Source organism: Thermobia domestica (genome assembly GCF_964235325.1).
Source record: "Thermobia domestica chromosome 7 unlocalized genomic scaffold, izTheDome1.hap1.1 SUPER_7_unloc_1, whole genome shotgun sequence".
NCBI classification, from domain to species: Eukaryota; Metazoa; Arthropoda; class Insecta; order Zygentoma; family Lepismatidae; genus Thermobia; species Thermobia domestica.
The window spans coordinates 547,178-571,657 of NW_027655884.1; the positions used below are offsets into that span (position 1 = coordinate 547,178).

The window sequence follows — 24,480 nt, forward strand, 5'->3', positions numbered from 1 at the left end:
ATTCATTACGTTATGAAATAGTACAGGTTTACAAATGTTTTCGTTCCCTTTTATGGCATAAAATTTGGAGATTGTTATGCATGGACTAACACGGATGCAAATGAAATCTTTTAGTTTTACGTCCCACGCTTATGCCATTTAGGCTAAAGGAGATGGTGACGATAAGAAAGGAATGAAAGTGTGGGAGAAAATTGGAGCATAATGTTGCCCACCACAAAACTATTTTCGAGGTGTTTAAATCAGGGACCACATACAGCAGAGGCGAACGCTCTACCACTGAGCCACCGCACCTCTACTGGTATGAATGAATTAGAGGTAGTTGGTTCGATCTAATATGTTCGTTTGACGTCACTGAACACGGATTTTTAGCTTGGAACTTATGATGGCTTGTTTCGTTTCCTTTTATGAGTATAAAATTTCCAAAACAAGGTTTGATTTCTTTCTTGATGACCTATTACATTATGAATTAGTAGACCTCAGTAATAGTATAAATTAGTATTAGTATTAATATGAAACTCGAAAACTTTGGAGTTCCTTTGTGGCTAACCGGTTAGCGTATGCGTCTTTAACGTGGGAGACCAGGGTTCGATTCCCGGCAGGAGCTCATGCGGTTCGGATTGTTATCCCTTTGATGAGATGGACTAACACTGGTGCAAATGAAATCTTTAGTTTACGTCCCACGATTAGGCTAAATGTGACGATGAGAAAGGAATGAAAGTGTGGGAGGAAAACTGGAGCATACTGTTGCTTACCACAAAATTACTTTGAACCAGGGACCCCATACAGCAGAGGTGAACGCTCTACCACTGAGCCACCACCTTCCTTACTGGTGCGAATGAAGTAGAGGTATTTGGTTTGAGCTAATGTGTTTGTTTGACGTCGGGCAGACCCTATTTCACTTTTGGGACCCCCACACATGGACCATAGCGAATGAATTAGAGATGTTTTGCCCCGGGATTGCATTACCTATTGAAAGTTTTGCTTATGTTTACTCAGGGGGCAGGGATCACTCAGGACACATAAGATCACATTGATTTACATCAGGAGTTGGGGGAGGAAGGGAGGGGAGTATCGCACCTCGTACTCTTTGATGAGTATAAAATATTAAAATTTGGACGTTTTTTAACTTATCCTATTATCTTTCACGAGACATTTTCGTTGTATAATAGAGTACAATGATTTATTTTGGGAGTTGTCGTTCCCTTTGGAGCATTATTACGTTATATGGATGCATATTTAAAATGATTTCCTTAAATTTGATAAGCACTTTGTGATCTATTTTGTTCCGCTTTAGGAGTGAACATGGATACCTTGGAATCGTCCCGAGTTCGATTCTTGGAAATGTTGAGTTTAACGTCCCCTTGAAACGATGATGAAAAATGATAGGAGGAAACATGAACTTACTTCGTTGTGGATTGAAGCAGGAACCTCACTCGTTAGGGACAAGCGCTGAGCCGCCGTACTCCATTCAGTGCGAACAGTTTCGCGTATGAAAAGAAGACGAGCAGATTATGTTACATTACACATTTCAGTGCGAGCAGTTTACACTAGGTTTATGTTTCATATAGAAAGATAGAAGATCTGTGTTGTCATCTTTTTTACTTCGTGTGCAACTTTGACCTTGAAGAAAACATTGCTGACTCAGTGCAAAGCATTGACGTATACACATAATCTTATTGTTTAGTTGGCTGTATTTAGAGATGAATCAGACATTTAAGGTTGCTGGTTCGAATCTAGTTGTGTTCGCTGTAACTCAGTGCCTGAGCGATACTTACCGAAATTTTTCCAGTGTTGCCAACACTATCAGAATGAATCGATTCATTTAGTCGGAGCAGTTTCGTGACGAAAACTGATTTTTGTTTTGCACACAAAATTTTTTTCTGAAACAGAATTTTGTTTGTACATAAAAAATTTTTCTGAAACAGAATTTTGTTTGTACATAAAAAATTTTCTGAAACAGTTTTTGTTTTTGTACACACAAAAAAATTTCTGAAACAGAATTTTGTTTTCGTACACAAAAAATTTTTCTGAAAACATTTTTTTTCGTACACAAAAATTTTCTGAATCAGTTTTTTTTTCGTACACAAAAAATTTTCTGAAACAAAAATTTAGTTTGATTTTTTTTCCGCAAAACATTGATTTATTTTACCGGTAAACTGATTCAGAGAAAAGAAATTGAAATCGCAGTACAGGAAAAAGAATTTGATTTTAGGATGTGAAATAAAAACACAGAATCATGTTTTTGTACATTTATTTTTAGCATGTGAAACAGAATACAGAATTTCTTTTTTCTTCAAAGGAAGACGTGTCCGTGACGGGTACAAATTCTGTAAAGAGAAAATAAAACATATGAATATACATGGTAATATTTATTTTGTTTCCTGTGAAAGAAGAAAAACAGATTATTAACATCGAACTAACTGATCAAGAGAGAGTGAGGTGAGAAAAGAAACGCAAATGTGACGTACGTGAATTCCTTTTTTTTTTCTCCACGGGTTTCTGCAAGGTGATGTCATCTGAGTTTTGTTTCCGCTCGTGCATCGTTGAAGCATGTCCCGTGTTGCGTTGATTCTTTGCCTCGTCTTTGGGAAGTGATGTTGGTGGGATTAGGGAAAAATATGGCTGTTATTCTGTTCTGGCTTTTTTATACCCATAGGGCAATGTCTCGTATGTGTCTGGTATTAATCGGCGTTTTTTATAGTTGAAACTGTACTTCTTTTCTTCAGGTTTTGTGACAAGATGATGATCGTGGGTTCTGTAAATTTTGTGCGGCGTGCTAATGGAGATTTTTTCACTCGATTGATTTATGATCATTTGCTCCAGACTATTAAAATTTAACTTTTGACTTGCAGTATAATTGAGTGTGAATCCACGAATTTTGCATACATAACTGGTTGATTTCGTGTCGGGGTTGTAGATTTCCAAGGCGTACTGTTTTGGGCCACCAGACACGAATTTTTTAATGTATGCTTTTGGTCCAATTGATTCAAGTTCATTTGACATTGAACCAAGAAATACTTCTGGTTCTATTGTGGGCTGTGATGGTCGCTGCGTGAATATCACGGAATCTGTATCGAAATATAATACTCTTTCTTGCAGCAGTTCTAAATATTTGTAGAGTTCCAGACGAGCTTGACACGTTGTAAATGCTCCAAGGACAACATTAGCATTGTGATTTTGTACTGGAACATCATCTTCATACTGCCAATAAAGGTATAACATCGAATCGTTAACAGGTAAAATTTGGTTGACTTTTATATCTGGAGCAGTTAATTTCTGATACAGTTCTTTGGGGTCGTTAATGATGGTCGTTTGGCTGAAATTGTCTCTTATAGCGAGTCGTCCCCAGAAGGCATTCAAACAGAGTTTTGCAAGACTACGACGTGCTGAATTTGTCATTATATTTGCTGCATCTAAAGTTATGCCTTCCCGTTGTTGTACCACTTGAATATACTGCTGCTTTTCTTCTTCGGTGACGCAATTGGCAGGCCATCCAGAAGCTTCCAGCTTAGATTTCAAAAATGTGTTAATGTATTCGCTGAATAATCCGCCAGTCTTGGTTTCTGGATCATATACGGTGATGTCGTAATCCCAAATTTCGTAAATTTCAATGACTTGATACCCAAGTTCAATGGCTTTTTGAATTTCATAGGACACCCATGTTCCTGTTAGACTTCGTTCACTGTCCGAATGTGTACATTCAGAATCTTGATTTAATGCTGTGGCACAGGCAGCACAAAGTGGAAACAACAACTTCTTATTTGAGCGAAATGGCAGCACTGGATGAAACACATTTCTGCTAGGCAAAATCTTCAACTTGACCAATCCGTTGACATCTTGAATGTCGGGCATTTCTGGATCTCCCTGTAGATATATTCGTGGATGCCCTATTGGATACCGTCCACATTTATTCACATAAGGATACAGGGAGACGATATCCAAGAATTTTATTTCTTCGCCTTCATTTTCATTTGCGACGTGATACAATTTAATGGCATTAACACGGCCACCATAGAAGCTGTCTCTTGGATTTAATGGTGTCTTATTAGTATAAGGATGTGTGCTTAAAGAAGAGGCCAATGCTGGATTGGATTTTAACACTTGACGAAATTCACATTCCCACATTTCATGTACTTTATATCCCATGGATCGTAATAACTTCATTTTACGCTGTGTTCTCTCGTAGCGATAGTTCATTGTTTCTTCGGAGTTCTCATAAATGGGCTGATCACGGCCTGTAGGGACACATAGAGGACATCCATGGAATCTGCGCCCTTCAAATTCATACACGTGTTCCTCTTTAGTGTCGGGATCTTTGTAGTAGCCGTCCAGATGAAAACCAGCAACATAAACTTCTTTGCCTTTGGCCGCATGTAGAATTGAATGACCCTCTTTTTCTTCCATGTAGGCAAGTCACTGCAAAGCAATCCGTGACTGATTGTTTCTGTGACGATATCCTCGTGCAGGAAGAATGCTAATAGTATTGGGTTTTAAGAAATTTCGTCGAAATACTAAATTGCACGCACTCGCCAAAGTGATAGCCTCCAGGAAAGGATTGACGTGAGTTTCTTGTTCAAAAGTGGTCATGAAAGATATACAAGCCATTCGAAGTACGTTGACGTCCTGGACACAATAGTTTACCAATTCTTCTTGGAAAATAAACGTATCGTTCTGGTGTTCGTTGTACCATGTCATGAATTTCTCTCGTTCATCCACTTCCATTTCATCTGCACCATAATAATGGATGTCCGGTAATTTTCCCACATACGTTTGATTTGCAGCAGTATTAAAAAAGTGTGGAAAATATCCTTTGGTCGCTGGTAAATGAAATGCCTTGGATAATTTACTTAAAGCCATTGGCATGAAATTTAAAGAGTCAATAAACGATAAGTGATTCACTTTCATGCTTAAAATTTTTGCTCCGTTCAAGATCAAAGTAGGTTTCAATTCATGTTCTTCCACTAAAGATTTAAGAATAAAATGACCATCATAGCCCTTACAGTTATGTGCCAAAGATACAATAAGTTTGATGTGGGGTCGTGGTTGACGTAAATACGCAAGAAAGGCATTGATCGGATCATCTTGAAAAACATGTTCCCGCTGTCCACAAACTTCACACGGATGATGTATATCTTCATCTTGAACACAGTTGTAACATACTTGTTGGGCCACCAGTAAATTGGGCTTATGAATGAACGTGTCTTCATCGAAGAAAGTATCCTGTGTGGCTTCGATATCATAGAAGACAATCATAGCCTTCTTGGCATGTAACACTGATGGAACTCCAGGTTTTAATTGAGTCGTATCAGGCTTCATGTAGCATTGGTGGGTAGACGTAACGTGTTTACGACACACATTACAAAAATAATCAGTACAATCATGTTTTCTTTCCCCTGTACGGACAAACGAATAAATGCGTAGACATTTGGCACACTGTTTCACCATCTTGCATATTGGTTGACCTTTATGGTATGGTACAGTCAGATGATTTGTATAGCATGTTTCACCATAAAATTCACGATTGCATTCTGGGCACTGCTTCTCCGTGTTGGTCTTACTGCATGGCGGTTTCTGCAAACATTTTTCACACATGGCCGAACAGTTCTTGACGTGTCTATTAAGATAATCATATTTTTTGTGACATGCAGCACAGTAGTAGTTGGTAGAAAAAACAGACGTTAATGACGTGATGATGTCATAATGTGAATTGATGCACATTAAATTGATTGGAATCTTGTCTTCGCCACCAGGCCCTTCATACAGAATATCTTCTCCGGAAAAACTGGTGTATACGGTAAGTTTATAATCGGTTAAGTAGCGTTGCAATTGTCGTAATTCTTCCACGGATCCCCCATGCTCTAAATTCACTGAGGATCTGGACAAAAGTTCATGTACGGCTGGGAGAACAACACACTTTCTCTGGTTGTGATATTGTCTGTACAGTTTCTTATTTGTATCCTTATATTTCTTTAGTCCAATAGCAATCACAATTGCATAAGCCAAGCATTTCTTGTCGGTGTTTTTTACTCGTAGAATGCCTTTCTTGCACTTTAATAATTCGTCGTTTGATAAAAGACCTCGACGCACCAATCCAAATCCACGGGGCACATCCACATGATGAAAATGTACAATGAACGGTTCGTTCATGAGAAAACTATCGTTACTTTGAAGGATGCGATCAAAGGATGCCCATAAAGTCTCCAGTGTCAAATTACTTGCACGCCGGAAAGATAAATAAAACGGTTTGTTCTTCTCATCGTGGGATAAAATCGACAATCCAACCATCGATAATTCGTCGACGTTTTCCAATAAATAATCCAACATCTGTTGAAAGGAGGTCTGAACCCACTCAACAATATCAGTGCCACTGGCCGGAGCATTGATTTGAATTTCCAGCATTCGTCCTTCAAGATTAAAACGCCGATAATGTCTATTGATTTCTCGCAAGACAGTAAAGCCAGAAGTAGCCATATTCAAATAGGAAAAAAGGTAAGGTAAAAACAAAAAAGGAATAGGCAAAGAAAACAAATATCTAAAACGAGAAGAAAAAAAAGCACGATTTAAAATTGAATTCAGAGATCACTACGTTATCAAAATGACTACACGATCAATCCTAAAAGAATGATCATATCTCAAATAGTTCTACTACTGAAACGTTTTATTGTCGTCATACTCGGGACCAACATCAACATTTAAATGACCTAAGTTTATGTAGTGATAAAAAGAATGAATGAAATTGTTTTTCTAACTGTGCTAAGAGAATCATTGTAGTAGTAAGCATTTTTTCCTCTGACACTGAACTTTAAACGTATGACGAACATGAAACGAAAACAACATCTCATGTGCTTGCTTTTCTCGAGCTAAGACAAGAAAGACTCGAATTCGTTTCTCGGCGGGAGATCAGATCCCACATTAAACTGCAAGTCCACGTCTCACGTTGTAGGGAACAAATTCGTGCGTAGTTTCTTTGTTTACGTTAATGGTAACTTTTCAGAAACTGAGCTAAGTGGTTAGCGTTACGCTCCTCTGGCACGGGTTCAACACCCAGTATGCGATCAGATTCAACATTAAGCTGTATTCCTAGACCCACTACTGAAGGGACGCTAAACCAAAATCAACAAATTTCTCGTGCTTACTTCTAATGTGTGGGATGTGGCCCGGGTTCAACACCCAGTATGCGCTCAAATTCAACATTAAGCTGTATTCCTAGCACCCCACTACTGAAGGGACGCTAAACCAAAATCAACAAATTTCTCGTGCTTACTTCTAATGTGTGGGATTCCTAATTCGATCCCCGGTCAAGTAAGTGAGGGTTATTCTTCCATTTGCTAAAATATTTCATGTTACATAAAAAACAGTGATAACAATGTTATCCTCATGCAAAAACACTCCATTGATGTTAAGAAAACGCGGTTGATACTTACCTCAAATTCAAAAAACGGAGTAAAGTCACGCTGTCACTAGAAGTACACCTACGTTCATTCACGATCTTCGTGGAAGTAGGACTTGAAAATGAAAATTAAGAATTTTATTTAGATCTAAAACGGTTCAACTATAAAGTGACAACACTATCAGCCAATCAGAAACGAGGAAATGAATCAATGACATCACGGAGAACCAATGAAAACACAGCTTTCATCATGTATCATGAGCCGAAACGTGATGTAAGAAGCAATCTGATTGGTTGTGACATTATTCACGTTTTTCTCCTTACACATCAATCGTTACGACATCTAGTATCGCAATTTTGATAATGACATCATACCGTTGACTCGTTAGTTTCTTACGACATTCAAATTACCACATCTAAAATGTGATTCATTTTCCTTAAACTTGATTGAAAAAATGTAACACTCATCGATATGTTACGAAACTGTCTTTGGCATAAATGTAAAGTTGAGCTTTAAAAGTCCGTCAGCTGAGAAAAATGCTGATGTAGTAAAAGCACATGCTGCAATTTCACAATAACAAACTTCTATGCTTAACAACGAGCAGAAATGTGTAATGTAACATAATCTGATCATGTTCTTTTTCATACCCAAAACTGCTCGCACTGAAGTTGGCATGATGGCTCAGCGTTTTTTTTTTCTGATGTGTGAGGTCTCTGCTTCAATCCGCAAGCAAGTAAGTTTATGATGTTTTCTCATTTCATCATTTCTCATCATCGTTTCAAGGGGACATTAAATTCAACATTTCCAAGAATCGAACTCGGGACGATTCCAAGGTATCTATGTTCACCCCTGAACCGGAACAAAATGGATCACAAAGTACTTATCAAATTTAAGGGAATATTTAAATACGCCTCCATATAACGTAATAAGGCTCCAAAGGGAACGATAACTCCCAAAAAGTAAACCATTGTACTCTATTATATAACGAAAATGTCTCGTGAAAGATAATAGGATAAGTTAAAAAAAAAAAACTTCCGAAATTGATATTTTTATACTCATCAAAGAGTACGAGGTGCGATACTCCCCTCCCTTCCTCCCCCAACTCCTGATGTAAATCAATGTGATCTTATGTGTCCTGAGTGATCCCTGCCCCCTGAGTAAACATAAGCAAAACTTTCAATAGGTAATGCAATCCCGGGGCAAAACATCTCTAATTCATTCGCTATGGTCCATGTGTGGGGGTCCCAAAAGTGAAATAGGGTCTGCCCGACGTCAAACAAACACATTAGCTCAAACCAAATACCTCTACTTCATTCGCACCAGTAAGGAAGGTGGTGGCTCAGTGGTAGAGCGTTCACCTCTGCTGTATGGGGTCCCTGGTTCAAAGTAATTTTGTGGTAAGCAACAGTATGCTCCAGTTTTCCTCCCACACTTTCATTCCTTTCTCATCGTCACCTTTAGCCTAATCGTGGGACGTAAACTAAAGATTTCATTTGCACCAGTGTTAGTCCATCTCATCAAAGGGATAACAATCCGAACCGCATGAGCTCCTGCCGGGAATCGAACCCTGGTCTCCCACGTTAAAGACGCATACGCTAACCGGTTAGCCACAAAGGAACTCCAAAGTTTTCGAGTTTCATATTAATACTAATACTAATTTATACTATTACTGAGGTCTACTAATTCATAATGTAATAGGTCATCAAGAAAGAAATCAAACCTTGTTTTGGAAATTTTATACTCATAAAAGGAAACGAAACAAGCCATCATAAGTTCCAAGCTAAAAATCCCTGTTCAGTGACGTCAAACGAACATATTAGATCGAACCAACTACCTCTAATTCATTCATACCAGTAGAGGTGCGGTGGCTCAGTGGTAGAGCGTTCACCTCTGCTGTATGTGGTCCCTGATTTAAACACCTCGAAAATAGTTTTGTGGTGGGCAACATTATGCTCCAATTTTCTCCCACACTTTCATTCCTTTCTTATCGTCACCATCTCCTTTAGCCTAAATGGCATAAGCGTGGGACGTAAAACTAAAAGATTTCATTTGCATCCGTGTTAGTCCATGCATAACAATCTCCAAATTTTATGCCATAAAAGGGAACGAAAACATTCGTAAACCTGTACTATTTTATAACGTAATGAATCATCAAGACCATATTTTTAGTAATTTTAAAGAATCATCATGACGTCTGATCCAATACTCCCAATTCAATGACGTCATAGCAGGACCAAGGTACCTCTGATTCATTCGTACCAGCGTTCATGGCCCCTGAATAAGCATAAGCAAAATTTCAATAGGTGACGTAATCCCGGCCAAAGCATCCCTAATTCATTCATTATGGTCCATGGAGACCCAAAATTGGATTATTAAGAGTGAGGCCAAGTCAGGCCCTTACTACTTTGAGGATATGTTTGAGGGTGTAACGCTATTTTGCTTTGTTTCCTATTATTTATCTGGCAGATTATGCATATCTTACATTTCTCATGTAAGAAAGCTTTCAAATTCGGGATGTAAATCTTTTTATATAAGGGGTTGTAAATTTTGCTATATCCAAAGTAACCTCCGTCCATGGGGTCAGTGTGTGCCTGATTAAAAACTATATCCCTCATACTAAATGGTATGCATAAAAGAAGTTTCCTTCCCATTTGCGAAACGACGGATCCTATATAAGCGGTCATCTTGGATTTCGTACATTTTCTTCGCTTTTTCCAAAGCAGGGAAAAAAGTTTCGGGTCTTGGATCGATTCATAAATTGGTCCAAAAACATTTGTCCTCTTAATCGAGTGACATCTAATCGCTGTTGAGATGATGAAAAGATGTCTAGTTGTTCGGGGTCAAAACTTTTTGTCTTTTTGAAGTTTGTGTTTCTACTCAAAACATCAGCAGTATTATTTTTCTCAGCTATGTGTACAGGAATATAACGGTAATGTTTGAATTCCAATGTCCAGCGTAATAATTTTGGAGATGATCTCAAGTATGTTAAACTCTTACAGTCCGTCAAATGTACGAATTGATTACATACCAAAAAGAAATTAAATACTCTGCAAGCAGACAAAATTGTCAAAAGTTCTATGTTCCCAATATGGCGTTGTGTATCCGGTCTTAATAACCTACTGTAGTAGTCCAAAGGTGGCCAAGAACCATCTGATTGTTGTTGTAGGAGGACTGCTCCAATGGATTTGGTACAGGCATATTTGCATAAACGTAGATGTTTCCCCGGAATGTATGGTGCTAAAAGTGGGGCCTCTAAAAGGACTTGTTTTAATTTCTCAAAAACTTTTTGTTTTTCATCGCAGATAAATTAAGAATTTTTTCTTGTCATGTGCTGTAATGGGGCCACTAATTCCGCATAGTCTTTACAAAATCGGTGCACATAATTTGTGAGGCCCAAGAAAGATCGTAACTCTTTCTCAGATTTTGGTAGTTGAAATGATTTTATTGCCTTAATGATTTTTCTACTAATTTGGTATCCACATTTTAAACAAAGTGTCCTAATGCTAAAACTTTTTTCTGTATAAATGTGCACATTTCTACTGAAAGTTTGCGTCCAGCGGTACGCAATCGAACGAAAATTTCTTTCAATATCTCTACCATATGCTCTTGAGAATATGACCATAAAAAATATCCAAGTAAAAGTTAACATTTTCTGTGTGTACGATTGCCAATATCCTTGCCATGATTCAGGAGTATATCGCTCCTGCAGATACGAAACCCTATGGGAGTAGCTGGAATTGCAAACTTCCCAGACTTGGAAAAATTAAAAGATGTGAATGGTCTTGATTCTGGTGTGATTGGGATAGGAAATACGCAGATTTAACATCGAGGACTGAAAACCATTTGTGTCTACTCATTGTTGGTAATATTTGGTGTATTGGTGGCAAAGATATTGCATGGAACTCAGCAAACCTGTTAAGCACTCTACAATCCAAGCAACATCTCAGAGAACCGTCAGGTTTTTGAATAAAGGGCATCGGATTGTTAAAAGAGTTCTCAGATCTCTGAATGATCTGTTGGTCCAATAAAATATTTATGTTCCCGCACTGAAGGACGAAGAGCAGCAGGAACTTAATGTTGCGGCCTACGAAATGGTACCCTTTTTTTCAATCCAATATAATGTTCGTAATTTTCGACTTTCCCTAATATTTTCTTGTTCCAGGCAAACACATCCGCGAATTCGAAACAAAGATCTAGCTGTCTCTTAATTGCGGGTTCGGCCTTGTCTTCTATTACTTGTCGAGATTTACCAGTCTTTCCTTGCATTTACTATTTCTTCAATTTCTTCTCTCAGACCCTGGTCTTGTAAATCTTTCCTTGAAATACAGGTTTCTCCTCTCCCCAAAACGGTGCTTTGATTTAATACATTTTTTCACATGTATGCATCCTTCTTCTCAAATAAAGCGCGAGGGAAAATAATTCCTTTTTTCGCTTGTAGCTCCAAATCAGGTTCCATTATCTCACTTCCGAACCATGCATTTTAAGCTTTATTGGAATGGTTACAGTTGATTTGGGCCAAATAACACTTTCGCGGTGTGATTAAATAGGAACAAAACGTTTTCAAAATGTTTGCAGTATCATTTAAAACGCTTGTGGGTTCATCGTAACTTTCTACTTGTGCAAATTCCCGTACTGACCCTTTTGTTTTAGTAAACGCTAATGGTGGGCGACCAAAGCTCTGTATACTCATGATTTTTCTCCCATAATCAATCCGTGCATTCTGCGTGCTAAGAAACTCGTTTCCTGTTAATAATTTGTTGGGAGAACCATTAATTATACGAAAAAGATGGTGAAAATTTGATGTTGCTGACATGTATTGTTTGGAACAACTGGTTTGGCGTTTAGGTTTAATTGGCTATATGAACTTCCTTGACAGGTACTATACTATTTGTGATTCAGCAGGATGTATGAAAATTTTGGCTATTATATGGTTGATATTGCTAATTGTTGTATGCTGGCGTATTGCCTCTAAATTTTTTCTTTTAAAACCTTTGTTCTTTCCTCTCTGCCTACAATTCCTATTTCCAAAGTTATTTCCAGTGTTGTTTGAATTGAAATTTCTATTTCCTTGATTCCTAAATTGTCTCCCTTTGAACTGTCTCCTAGTGTATTGTTACTATTTCTTTATTATTATTGTATTGATTTTGATAGCTCCTTTGAATGTCTTTCTGGCTATGATTACCATAATTTTTGAATCAGCTAAAGCTACCTGCATTTCTTCTAATTTCTTTTCTAAATTTGCTATTTGAGATAAACTAACTGGCTTTTGTTCGATCTGCTTTTCTTCCTTTTTCTACGCAAGTTTTGCAACTAACTCTTCTAAATCTGATTTCTTCTCACTGTCTTGTTTTCTTCATTTACTTAACATCTCCCTAACAGTTTCCTCTGGCTCGCTGTTTGTACGATTCTGCTTTCTAACTACTTTTACCTTATTTTTCTCTAATTTCTGTAAGCCATTCAGAAACTTATCTAAGTTAACATAGGATTTAGTTCCGACCTTATCAACATAATAAGGTAACAAACCTGATGCTATGAGACCAATTTTCTTTTTATCTGACATTTTCTCGTTAAGTCTTTCGACTAAATCAAAATATCACATGCAAAGTTTATGACAGGTTCATCTTCTTGAAGTCTGTCACTAATCCAACCTTCAATATCTATATTAAATGCTGATCCTGTAAATTCGTCTATTGTTTTCTCAGTGTTGCGTAAGGCATGGTATCAACATTTTTTCTTTTCAAAAATAGCATAACCCACTGACGGCCTATTCCTTTGAAAACTGACGATATTAATGTTTTCCTTTTACTGTCATCGTAACCTGCTATATTGCATGCATCGCCGAACTCTCCAAATATAACGCTATGTCTCTATCACTTTTTAAATCATATCTCGGTAACCTGCCATAATCAGAAAATACTGTGATTGCTATCTTCTGTTCTTGTGATGTACTACCGCGTTGATTCGCCATATTTTCTACTTTAGAATCTATGCTAGGAAACTTCAAACTCTACTATTGTTACTTCCTTGTCGCCGTGGGGTTAGTATTTTACTAATGCTTTCTATCCCAATATCAATGTCATTTATTGCCTTTTTACTTCTAGCTAAAATACCTTCAGTCATTACCAATATAAAATAAATATTTATATATAGATATAAACACCACCTTAGAATATTATGCTATCACATTATTGCAAAAAATCAACACATTTTTATAAAGTTGAAACGCGAAGTACGACATATTGTGGCACAACGCATATACTTAGTGTTTTATTTTATTTAATTTTCTATTTTTGACTATCTTTTCATGTACAAGTAAAATTCAAATATTAATCATTAAATGATGTTCAGCAAAACGGAGCTAAGAAAGAAACGAACAAAGCAGATTGCATAAAAGCTTGACATAGCATTTAGTTTATAAAATGATTATATAACATTGACATTAAAGAAACTACAATCTGGCAGATTAATCTAATTGTTAAAAATGAGAACAAAATTTAAATTATGTATTACTGGAAAGGATTATGGAAATCTAATGTCATGAAGTTTATAGAATGTTAACACTGACACAATTTCGGGTATGTCAGAATTGCCTAGTATCGCGGACACAGGCATTCTAGGGATTGTAATCACTGTACAACAATGAGGAAACAGAAGTTTCTTGGAGCAGAAAGAGAACACGCTGCTGACGTCATGGTTAGAATGCAGATTCCAGATTTGAGGAAGTCAACAAAAACCAGAAGATGGGAGGTCTCGAGAAGGAAGTAGAGAAAGTTCAGCGGAGAGAGAAGTAGCTGACTAGAGAAGTAGAGGCGGAGAGAACTTCGAAGCGCGAAGTGGAGAAGTAGTATTCTAAGATAAAGAACTTATGTGTTTAGTCACGGAGAAGAGTCGAATTATAAAAACAAGTAGTTTATGTTGAATTCAGTTAAACTATATTCTGCCTTGTTACCATGAAAAAGTAAAAGATTACGCCTCTCCGTTAGTGAAATTTATGCACGACATCCAGGAGACCTAAAGACCATCGTTCACGCCAACCATCTGGGATTGCCTTTGCCGAGCGGTCATCATTTCCAAGGACTACTAGGAAGATTGGATGTATGTGTTACTTTCTAAATCAGTTATCAGCGGTTCAATGTTTAGAGATGCCCTATTTGATCTGGCGGGAACGAAATACCCGAATTTGACACACAACATATTACACATTAATTGAAATTACATAAACAAATTATTTATCGAATTTGAGTTATCATTTCATGCAACTTATTAGTTCTCGCTTAGTCTGTGTTTACTTTCGTATTCCCGTTCATTTTAGAAGGTGAACGGAAGGTAACATTCCTGCGTTCAAATTCGTCCCCAAAATTTAGACACTGAACCAGGATTGTTCACATGGCGGAGATGCTTTAAGATATAGATACTTGTTTGTTCCATACCTCTAATATTTAATATTGACTCACCATTCACATGGTAGAGACATGCTGTGGGACATACGCCGCTTGCATTTATCGCAGAGATACAAGATATTGACCCACTATTCTCATAGTGGAGTCTGTGGAATTTTGTCCACAGAACGTTCCGAAAAATATGATAGAATATTGAGAATTAAACCAACCCATTAGTTAACATTATACATTAAACCCAACCCGCCCACCCTCGCTGCTAATCTAAGAGTAATGATTATAGTAGAAAACCCACCCATACCTGCCACGATTAGGATAAATATTGTAAGAATATAATAAATGAATGAAGAAGTAACTCGAACGCGAGCTCAGAAAGCAGTTAGGGGTGTACAAATTGGCATTGATAATTTTTTTAATCTAGGAACTCCAGGTAAAAGAAAACAAGCTAAAACAATAAAACAGGATAGGGAATTAGGGTGTTCAAGTCTTAAACTGAATTTTCAATTAAGACCAGTAGAAAATTTTCCCTCGAGTCCGATAGTTCAATCATTTGCAGAAGATTTTGAATCCATTGCACAATTTGATAAAAGTTTAATAGATAAAGAAAAGATAGAAGAGAATTTAAGTGTATCTATTACAAGTGAAGAAAATCCTGAATCGAGTATAGAAAATGCTGAACCTAGGTTAGTAGTGAACACAAAATGTCGTCGATGTAAATTTTACGCTTATGTAAGTAAATTACTAAAATTTGACTTGAAAGCAGATAGCGATATAATATCTTTCTTTGATGAGTTTGGCGACTCGTGTCACATGGTAGGACTTAATGAAAATAAAAGGAAAGATTTGCTACCGAGTGTGTTTAAGGGTGCAGGAAGACCATGGATCAAATTATTTTTAAAACGGTGAAATGTAGAAGAAATGACTTATAAAGAACTGCGGGACAATATAATAGAAGAATTTACTAGGACAAATGTGACAATGGATATAGAATAAAAGATTACATCAGGAAGATGAACCTATAATAAATTACGTATACGATATGCTAGTTACGTGTGAGAGGCTACACTCAAATAAGTCGGATAAGAAGATAGGAATTATAGTAAGTGCATTACAACCATATTATATGGAAAAAGTAGGAACAGTGTCGTACTCTACAATAAATAAATTTGTGCAAGACTTACAGATAATTGAGAAGAATAAATGTAAGGTAGGCAAACGAGTAAAACGAGAGACTGGCAAGGTTACCATTAAAGATTTGGTTCAGAAAAGTAGAGAGAAGGTAGAATACGAAAGTGATTCGGAAGTAGATAGGATAATTTTGAAGAAGGAAATTAGAAATAAGGATGAAGTAAAGGTGAAGTAGGAACCCGAAAGTATAGCACAGTTAGCTCAGCTAGAGAAAAAATTAGATCAGTTGCAACTAACATTATCGGCGAAATTTCAAGGGAATGAAGAGCAACAAGAGAAACAAGGAAATTTATCAAAGATCAAAAGAGTGGAAATAGTAGAGGATATAGAAATTTTAGGAATAGAGGTCGAAATCTATATAGAGGAAACAATAATAGGAATTGAAACAGAAGTCAGGATAATTACAGCAAAAAGAATTGGAATAATAATAGAGGAAACACTAGTTTTGCAAATAGAAGATGAAATAGAGGTGGTAACTGACGTAGTAATAGAGGAAGACAAAGACAGAATTTTTGGCAGGGTAGGTCAGGAGATTACTATAGAAATACGGGTCAATGGCAAGGATGTTGTCATAGTCAAGGTCAACCGAGTGTGAGTCAACAACCTCAGTGTGTACAAGCGGTACCAAATCAAGTGAACAGAACAACCTTTTATGAGCCGGTGGCTAATCAAAATTTAAACTAGATAGTATTGTAAATGGTCTAGGCACATTTACAGGTAATGGTGTAAAGGTACGTGAAATTGTAGCCTCAATAAGCCAAGAAAATGACATGTTACTTCTACCAATTGAAGTGGAAGATAGAAAGTTACAGGCAGTATTAGATAGCGGATCGCAAATATCGATAAGAAAATGAACGTTTGATACCACCTAGTGCTAAGGTAATTTCTCAGCAGACAAGGATTAAAGGGATCACGCAAAATGTATTAGTGATAAATAAATTGGCAATCGTAAAGTTTACGATTTCAAATCAGACATTCCACTTAGCGTTTAGGGTAATTAGGATAATTTCTCATACGAAGTGCTAATTGGTAACGTTTTCTTAAAAAGTCATGATTGTCAAACTATGGAGAAAGTGAAATAATTGTACAGATTTGGAAAACCACAAATTAAGAAAAGTGATATGCCAGACTCAACTTCTGTGTCAGAAAATGTAGCGATAGGTGTAATATATAGTTTGAAACCTAAATGGGTATTAGGTCACAAAGTAAGGTTACCTCCTAGAAGTTGAGCTAAAGTTGTATTTAATGTAGTGAATTCCTAGAATAGTAGAGAATTTTTGTTAGAGCCGAATAGATATTTAGAAAAAGAATATAACGTGTTTATACCACGTGTATTGGTGTCAGAACAGAATAATAAGGTTGAGTTAGTGAATCCCTCAAATAAGCTAATCATGTTAAAACCAAATGTGATGATGGGAAATGCTGAGGAATGTAAGTGAGAAGGAGTTAAGAGTAGAAGGGCTAACGGAGGAGGATATAGAAAAGATTTTAGAAGCAAGAAAAAATTTTGACAAATCTAGACTAAAATTTGGGAAAAATACAAAACTACAAATTAGACCAGAAAGAAAAGTTGTGACATGTATATGCGGATGTATTTGCATGGAAAGAGAATGAGTGAGCTCGAGTTAAACATTTTGAACATCATATAGAACTGAAAACAAAGGTCCCATTTAGAAGATAACAGTATCCAATACCGATAGCATTAAAGAAAGAGGTTAAAGGACAGATAAATATTTTGTTAGAACAGAATATCATGACGAAAGTAGTAGTGCTTACAACTCACCGATGTTGTTTACTAGGAAACCTTCTGAAGCTGTGAGAACGGTCCTTGGTTGTAGATTTTTGAATTCAAAGGGTAGGTTTCACAGCGTGGTGTTACCGCCAACTCACCAAATTTTAACATCTAAGAGACGCCATAAATGGTATTCCATTTTAGATATAAAAGCGGCATATTATCAGGTGTCTATCTCTAAAGAATCAGGATAACATACAGCATTCAATATACCAGGTGCAGGAGCATATTAATATAACGTTTTACCAAAGGGATACGTTTAATCACGAGCGGTATTCACTAAAAAATGACAATGACACTTGCGAACGTGAGTCCGGAAGCAGTATCATTTTACGTGGATGACATATTTGTGTATGTAAACGAGCAAGAAAGAATGGTCCAGGTGTTCAAATCAATATTTCAGAGATTGAGACACTATAGTCGAAAGTTGTCCGTAGAAAAATGCCAAATCATGGAAGAAAAATTACTGGCGTTAGGTCCTCTAGTCAGCGACGCAGGTTACGAGATTAGCCCGAAGGTCGTTGAAGCAATCAAGGCTTGTAAACCACCAAAATCGGTGAAGGAATTAAAGTCGTTTTAGGCTTAAAAACTTATGTCCGAAACTTTTGTAGAAATTATGCGGAAATAGCGGCAGTTTTTCAGCCTTGCTGAAGAAGGGTCCTAAGTTCTAATCGAATGAAAATCATTAGGACGGATATAAAAAATTAAAAGCAGCATTATTGAATGCTTCCTTGCTATCTTCATTTCGGGAGAACTTACAAACCAGGGTATAAACAGACGCATCAACAAAGTCTATTGGTGTGGTATTCATGCAGAAACAAGAGAATGAACTCCCGTAGCGTATTATAGCCGCGTGTTAAGACCAAAAGAAAAGCTAAAGGACATCGTAGAATTAGAAATTTTGGCTTTGGTGATTGCATTAAAAACATTCAATTACTATTTATTCAACAAAGGGTTCGATTTGTTTACTGACTGTAAGGCGCTAACATATCTCAAAACAACGCCATAATTAGCTCCAAAGCTAGTTCGTTGGAGCCTGGAATTAGCCCAGTACAATTATGCCCTCTTGATTGTCCGGGAGAGAAAAATCCCAGCGATATGTTATCACGAAATACAGACATAGAACCATCAAAAGTAGACGTGCATTTCGGGACGTTAAAGGTAAGTAAAGAAGAGTTTGAGTTAATTTAACATTTGACAAGGACGTGGATGTAAGTGAATTACAGCGAAGACCGTTTTTCGGTCCAATTATGAATACAATTGAACATCCAGAAGACGCGGATGTAAATGCACAGAAACAGGCTAGATGACACATCATTAAGAACAATAAATTATACCGAACACAAAGATTGGCAAGTGGAACTAAATTGTTGTGTATTCCATTCTCATTAAGGGAACAAGTTTTTAGGCAGTTACATTTTACGGTATATGGAGGAGGTCGTTATAAAAAGCATTACTGGTAATTTATTTTCCTAATATGAAAAAATTCTTCCAGGAAAAAGTAAACCAATGTGTAAGCTGTCAAGTACAGAAGAGAAAAACAGGTAGAGTACCGTTCTATGCTTAAACATATTCCAGTTATGTACCATTCTAATTTGTTACCCTAGACGAATTAGGACCTTACAAAAGATAGAAAAATAATAGAAATAAGTATATTTTGGTGTTTGTTGATAACGCGACTCGTTATATGATTCCTCGAGCAGTACCTGCAATAAATGCGGAGATAATAGCGCAAGTAATATTTGAAGAGGTAATTACTAAGCACAGGGTCCCAGAGTTTTTGAATTCGGACAGGTTGTTTGCTCACCGGAGTAAGATCTTGGAAGAAATGGCCGAAAGGTTTGGAATGAATCTTCATTTTGCGAACACAGGAGTTCATTATTCAAGACGCAGTTCTGAACGAGCAACAGCGTCAATACAACATGTCATGAAACATTATATTGATAAGGAAATTACGAATTGGGATGAAATATTACCGAGTTTAATATTTACATTGAATACAAAAGTACATGATGGGACAGGATTTTAGCCATGTTATTTATTGCGCAGACAGGAGCCAAGAACTTACTGGGAACAGGACTTAGAGACATCCCTTGCGAGTACATAGAAAACGAAGTACGAATTCAAGCGGTTAAGGAGGCGAGAAAGTTTGCGTACCAAAATTTACAGAAAAAGTTCAGATCACAGAAGAAACAGATTGAAAAGAAATTTCATCAATCTAGTTTTGGATTTGGTAAAACGGTACTTATAAAGGAAATGCCTAGAGCCGGGATCCCAAGTGTTTTTGGAGGACGGTATAATGTTAAAGGCATAATACTAGATAAGATCAAGAATGATTCTTACAAGGTTCAGTACGATACACAGAAAGGAGAAATAAAGGTTAATACCATAAATATTAGAAGAATTAAATCGTTTATAGATCAAAAAGTTGAGGAGGTGGATGAAGATGTCAGAACTGCCAAGCATCGCGGACACAGGCATTCTAGGGATTGTAATCGCTGTACAACAATGAGGAAACTGAGAGGTTTCTTGAAGCAGAAAGAGAACACGCTACTGACGTCATGCTTAGAATGCAGATTCCAGCTTTGAGGAAGTCAAAAAAAAGAACAGAAATTGGGAACTATCTAGGAGGAATTAGAGAGAGTTTAGTGGAGAGAGAAGTAGAGGCGGAGAGAACTTCAGAGCGCGAAGTCAAGAAGTAGTATTCTAAGATAAAAAAACTTATAGGCTTACAGTCACGGAGAAGAGTCGAATTATAAACACAAGTAGTTTATGTTGAATTCAGCTAAACTATCTTCTATCGTTGTTACCATGAAGAAGTGAAAGATTACGCCTTGCTGTTAGTGAAATTCACCAATGACATCCAGGAGACCTAAGGACCATCCATCACGCCAACCACCTGGGAATGCCTTTGCGCAGCTGGTCATCATTTCCAAGGACTACTAGGAAGATTGGAGGTATGTGTGACTTTCTAAATCAGTTGTCAACAGGTCAATGTTTAGATGCCGTATTTGATCTGGCAGGAACGAAATACCCGAATTTCACACATTACACAATAATTTACACATTAACTAAAAATACATAATCAAATTATTTATCGAATTTGAGTTATGATTTTATGCAAGTTACTACCTCTCGCTTAGTCTATGTTTACTTTCGTATTCCCGTTCAATTTAGAAGGTAAACGGAAGGTAACTTTCCTGCGTTCAATTTCGTCCCCAAAATTTAGACACTGAATGATGATTGTTCACATGCCGGAAAGGCTTTAAGGTTTAGATACTTTTTGGTCCCACTCACCACTCACAATATATAATTTGTGTGTCTGTGTGTTTGTTAAAATAAAATAATATACTGAGCACACCAATCGTGGGTGGGTTAATCAGTATCGCGCAACTACTTAAATTATTGTGGGGTGATTTAGTGATTTTTTTATGTTGTTCTGATGAGTTAATCTAAACAATTAGAAATTCTAAAATCGTAGTAGGTCAATGTAAGATATTTTGCACATCTAGGATCCTTCAGCATCTCCTGCCATGCTCTAATAAGCTAATGTAAATATTTTGGAATCCTTTAGCATCTCCAACCATGCATCTTGAGAAACTCAGTTGAGAAAGAACGTTCTGCTGACCAAAAGTCCTTAAAATCTCATGACACAATCTTCCGGATTATTTAAATTTTGTCAATCTAAGAAATTTCTGGAAAAGTTGAGTACAAAGTTTTTTAGAACATTATAAGCATTTGCTGTTACAATTCTGGAATTAAAATACAGATTAATGGTAGTTAACTAAAAGTTATATAATGACCTCGTTATGTAAATTCTCTTTTACGTAATATTACTATGTTTCAGTATTTGCTTTTCGTAACAAAGATAACAATTCATAAACAATATGACTAATTTTCCTAACCCCATTTCCTTCTAAACTTTGCCGAGTAATATGATTTGGTAAACACCAGTGATTATGTTAATAAAATTAAGTTACATTCAAAAATATAATATATTGCAGCATTACCAAGAATTGAAACCCAATACCATAACATCCCATAACAATATATATATATATATATATATATATATATATATATATATATATATATATATATGCGTGTGTAAAAAAAATGAAATCTTTAAGTTTTACGTCCCACGGTTATGCCGGTTAGGCTAAAGGAGACGGTGATGGTGAGAGATGAGTGAAATGGTGGAATGAAGAAAGTGGGAGGAAACGGGAGAACCCCGAGAAAACCCACGAGCACGGTGATATATGCGTGTGTGTGTGTGTGTGCGTAGATATATACCATTCTTGGTAGCCTTATTACCTAGACATTCAGTCACTACTATCTTAATATTTTGCCACAATTGAATTACTCTGAAATAAAACTCTCGAAATATAAATTCCAGATCAGTTCAAACCGACACATGAATCAATATTTTGATTATAATGGAAGATTCCTTGTGAAAATAAATTTTAACCAAATACGAAGTTACAAGTTCTCCCATTGAAATTTCTTTTTAAATTTATGTGTATTCTTAGTTAATTATGAATTTCTAATTCCGCTAATATTATCGCTTTCCCTTCTTTTATATATCAACAGTAAAATGATGTTAGATGCAGGCAACAACAATGATAAGCAAAAGCAAAGGAATTAGAAATTAATTTTGTTTTCTTAGAATAAATGGTGTCTCCCTAATGAATTAGCAAGTTTTTCCCTGTCTCTTGGAGAGAATGGGACGAAAAATGCAAATCATGTAAGTGGCTAAAGTTACGGTGGAAAACACTTTCCGAGATATAGTTGAATACTTCCCATCTCACTTTTGAAATATAAAAAAATCATCACGTATTGATTTAGCACTGGCTTCTAAGTGGTGTTTGTGGAAAAGGAAACTAATTCAATCCATACAATATTTTTGGATTGCTCATTTTACAATTAATTTTATGCTACTCACAGAGTCTTATATCTTGGTAAATCATTTAATATTGCGCGATGGGCTTATAGCCGTTGAAAGACACTTGAGTTCCATATTTACGTGGTAAGGCAACGTGGATATGTAACTGTAATTAAGTGCTAAATTAATTAATTTTTAATAAAACAAGATTGTTCAATAGCTGGTTTATTCTCTATTTTCACCGCAGAACATATGAAAGCTTACTTTGTAAACGTATTTTTATTCTAACTACTAACTAGTATTGCAGATTGGTGACAAACCTATGAGTACAATATCTCACTGGAGTGTCGTAGCCAGAGCCTTATTGTAAAAGGCATACACACACAAGCATGCATAATATAAGTGTACAGAGCTCAAAAAATGCTGACAATATATACGAGTGGTCCTCCTAATTAATCTATGCCTAAAATATGTACTGGTATATCCAATAAGTTTAAGAAAAAGCTTAGCGTCAATCAAAACTCCTAGAGATACAATTGCTTTCAACACCCTCATAGGGAAACTGGATCTAGAAACAAAATTTCGAATCCTTAATTTAAATTATATCAAAGCATAACTTAGAAAGCCTCTAAAAATGACCGGAAAACGTCAGTATTACAGAGTTTGAATCAGAATAAATCAGAACATGTGTGTTATCAAATTCTCTTCGGCACTTTCGGCGATTCTTACGTTTATATGTAAAAAATCGCTTTCACTGTTATAAGCTTAACTAAATTCTTTCTCGGCAGTGTCGGCACTATGAGGTTTCTAACACTACGTATATAATGTGCGTTGCGAAGCGCTCTTATGAAATAAATTTTTCTTCACACCTTTGTCATGTAGGATGGCAATCTCTTTATAAAATATTACCACGTTTGAGGTACTTCCTTGAATATATTTAAGATGCGTGTAACGAATAACATGATATAACGAATATTGTAGCACATCCATGGCAACTATGAAATTTTTCACATGTGTGTATTAGCATGTGTTGTGTTAAATGTAAACTTCGAAGAAATCTTGCATAGTAACCTTTTGTCTAAATTACTTTTTACACTTTCGACTTATGTAAGTTTCTTATTTCTATGTATTAACATGTGTCTTGCTAAATGACCCTTTTGTCTAAATTCCTTTTTACACTTTTGGCATACGTAAGGTTTTTTACCTTCATGTATTAACATGTGGTATTCCAAATCCCTTTTATGTCTTAACTCCTTTTTACACTCTTGGCACATGTAAGGCTTGATACCTTTATGTATTAACATATGGCTTGCCAAATTACTCTTTTGTCTAAATTCCTTTCCACACGTTTGGCATCTGTAAGGTTTTTTACCTTTATGTATTAACATGTGGCTTACCAAATTACCCTTTGTCCTAAATCCTTTCTTACACTCTTGGCACATGTAAGGTTTTATACCTCTATGTATTAACATGTGAGTATCTAAAGTACACTTTTGCCTAAATTCCTTTTTACACTCTTGGCACATATAAGGTTTTATACCTCTATGTATTAACATGTGCTTTTCCAAATTACCACTTTCAAAAAATTCCTTTCCACACTCTTGACACGTGTGAGGTTTTACGCTGGAATGTGTTAACAAGTGTCTCTCCAAAAATGATCTTCGAATAAATCCTTTTCCACACTGTTGGCATCTATTAGAATGTTCATCTCCATGAGTTTGCATATTTCTTCCCAAATGTGATCGAGTATACTCCTCAGGTTTCTCATCAGAGTGAGAAATTGTTCCCTTTCGTGTGGCTTTTATGAAAACAGTATATTTATGGAAGCTG

The 24,480-nt window shown here is 36.4% G+C and overlaps 1 protein-coding gene across 3 annotated transcripts in view; it reads right to left on the bottom strand.

Moving 5' to 3' along the window:
- Positions 1 to 2,251: 2,251 nt before the first annotated feature.
- LOC145676333 (uncharacterized) overlaps positions 2,252 to 24,480 on the bottom strand; it is a 58,709-nt gene continuing 36,480 nt past the window's right edge. The window contains exon 3 of one of the 3 annotated variants that reach the window (XM_081747173.1): positions 2,252 to 2,327. In XM_081747173.1, coding sequence (XP_081603299.1) covers positions 2,294 to 2,327 — 34 coding nt within the window. In that variant the 3' untranslated portion in view covers positions 2,252 to 2,293. Of the gene's footprint in view, positions 2,328 to 21,920; positions 24,478 to 24,480 lie in introns of those variants that run through there. The other 2 variants (XM_081747171.1, XM_081747170.1) reach the window with 2 other exon arrangements.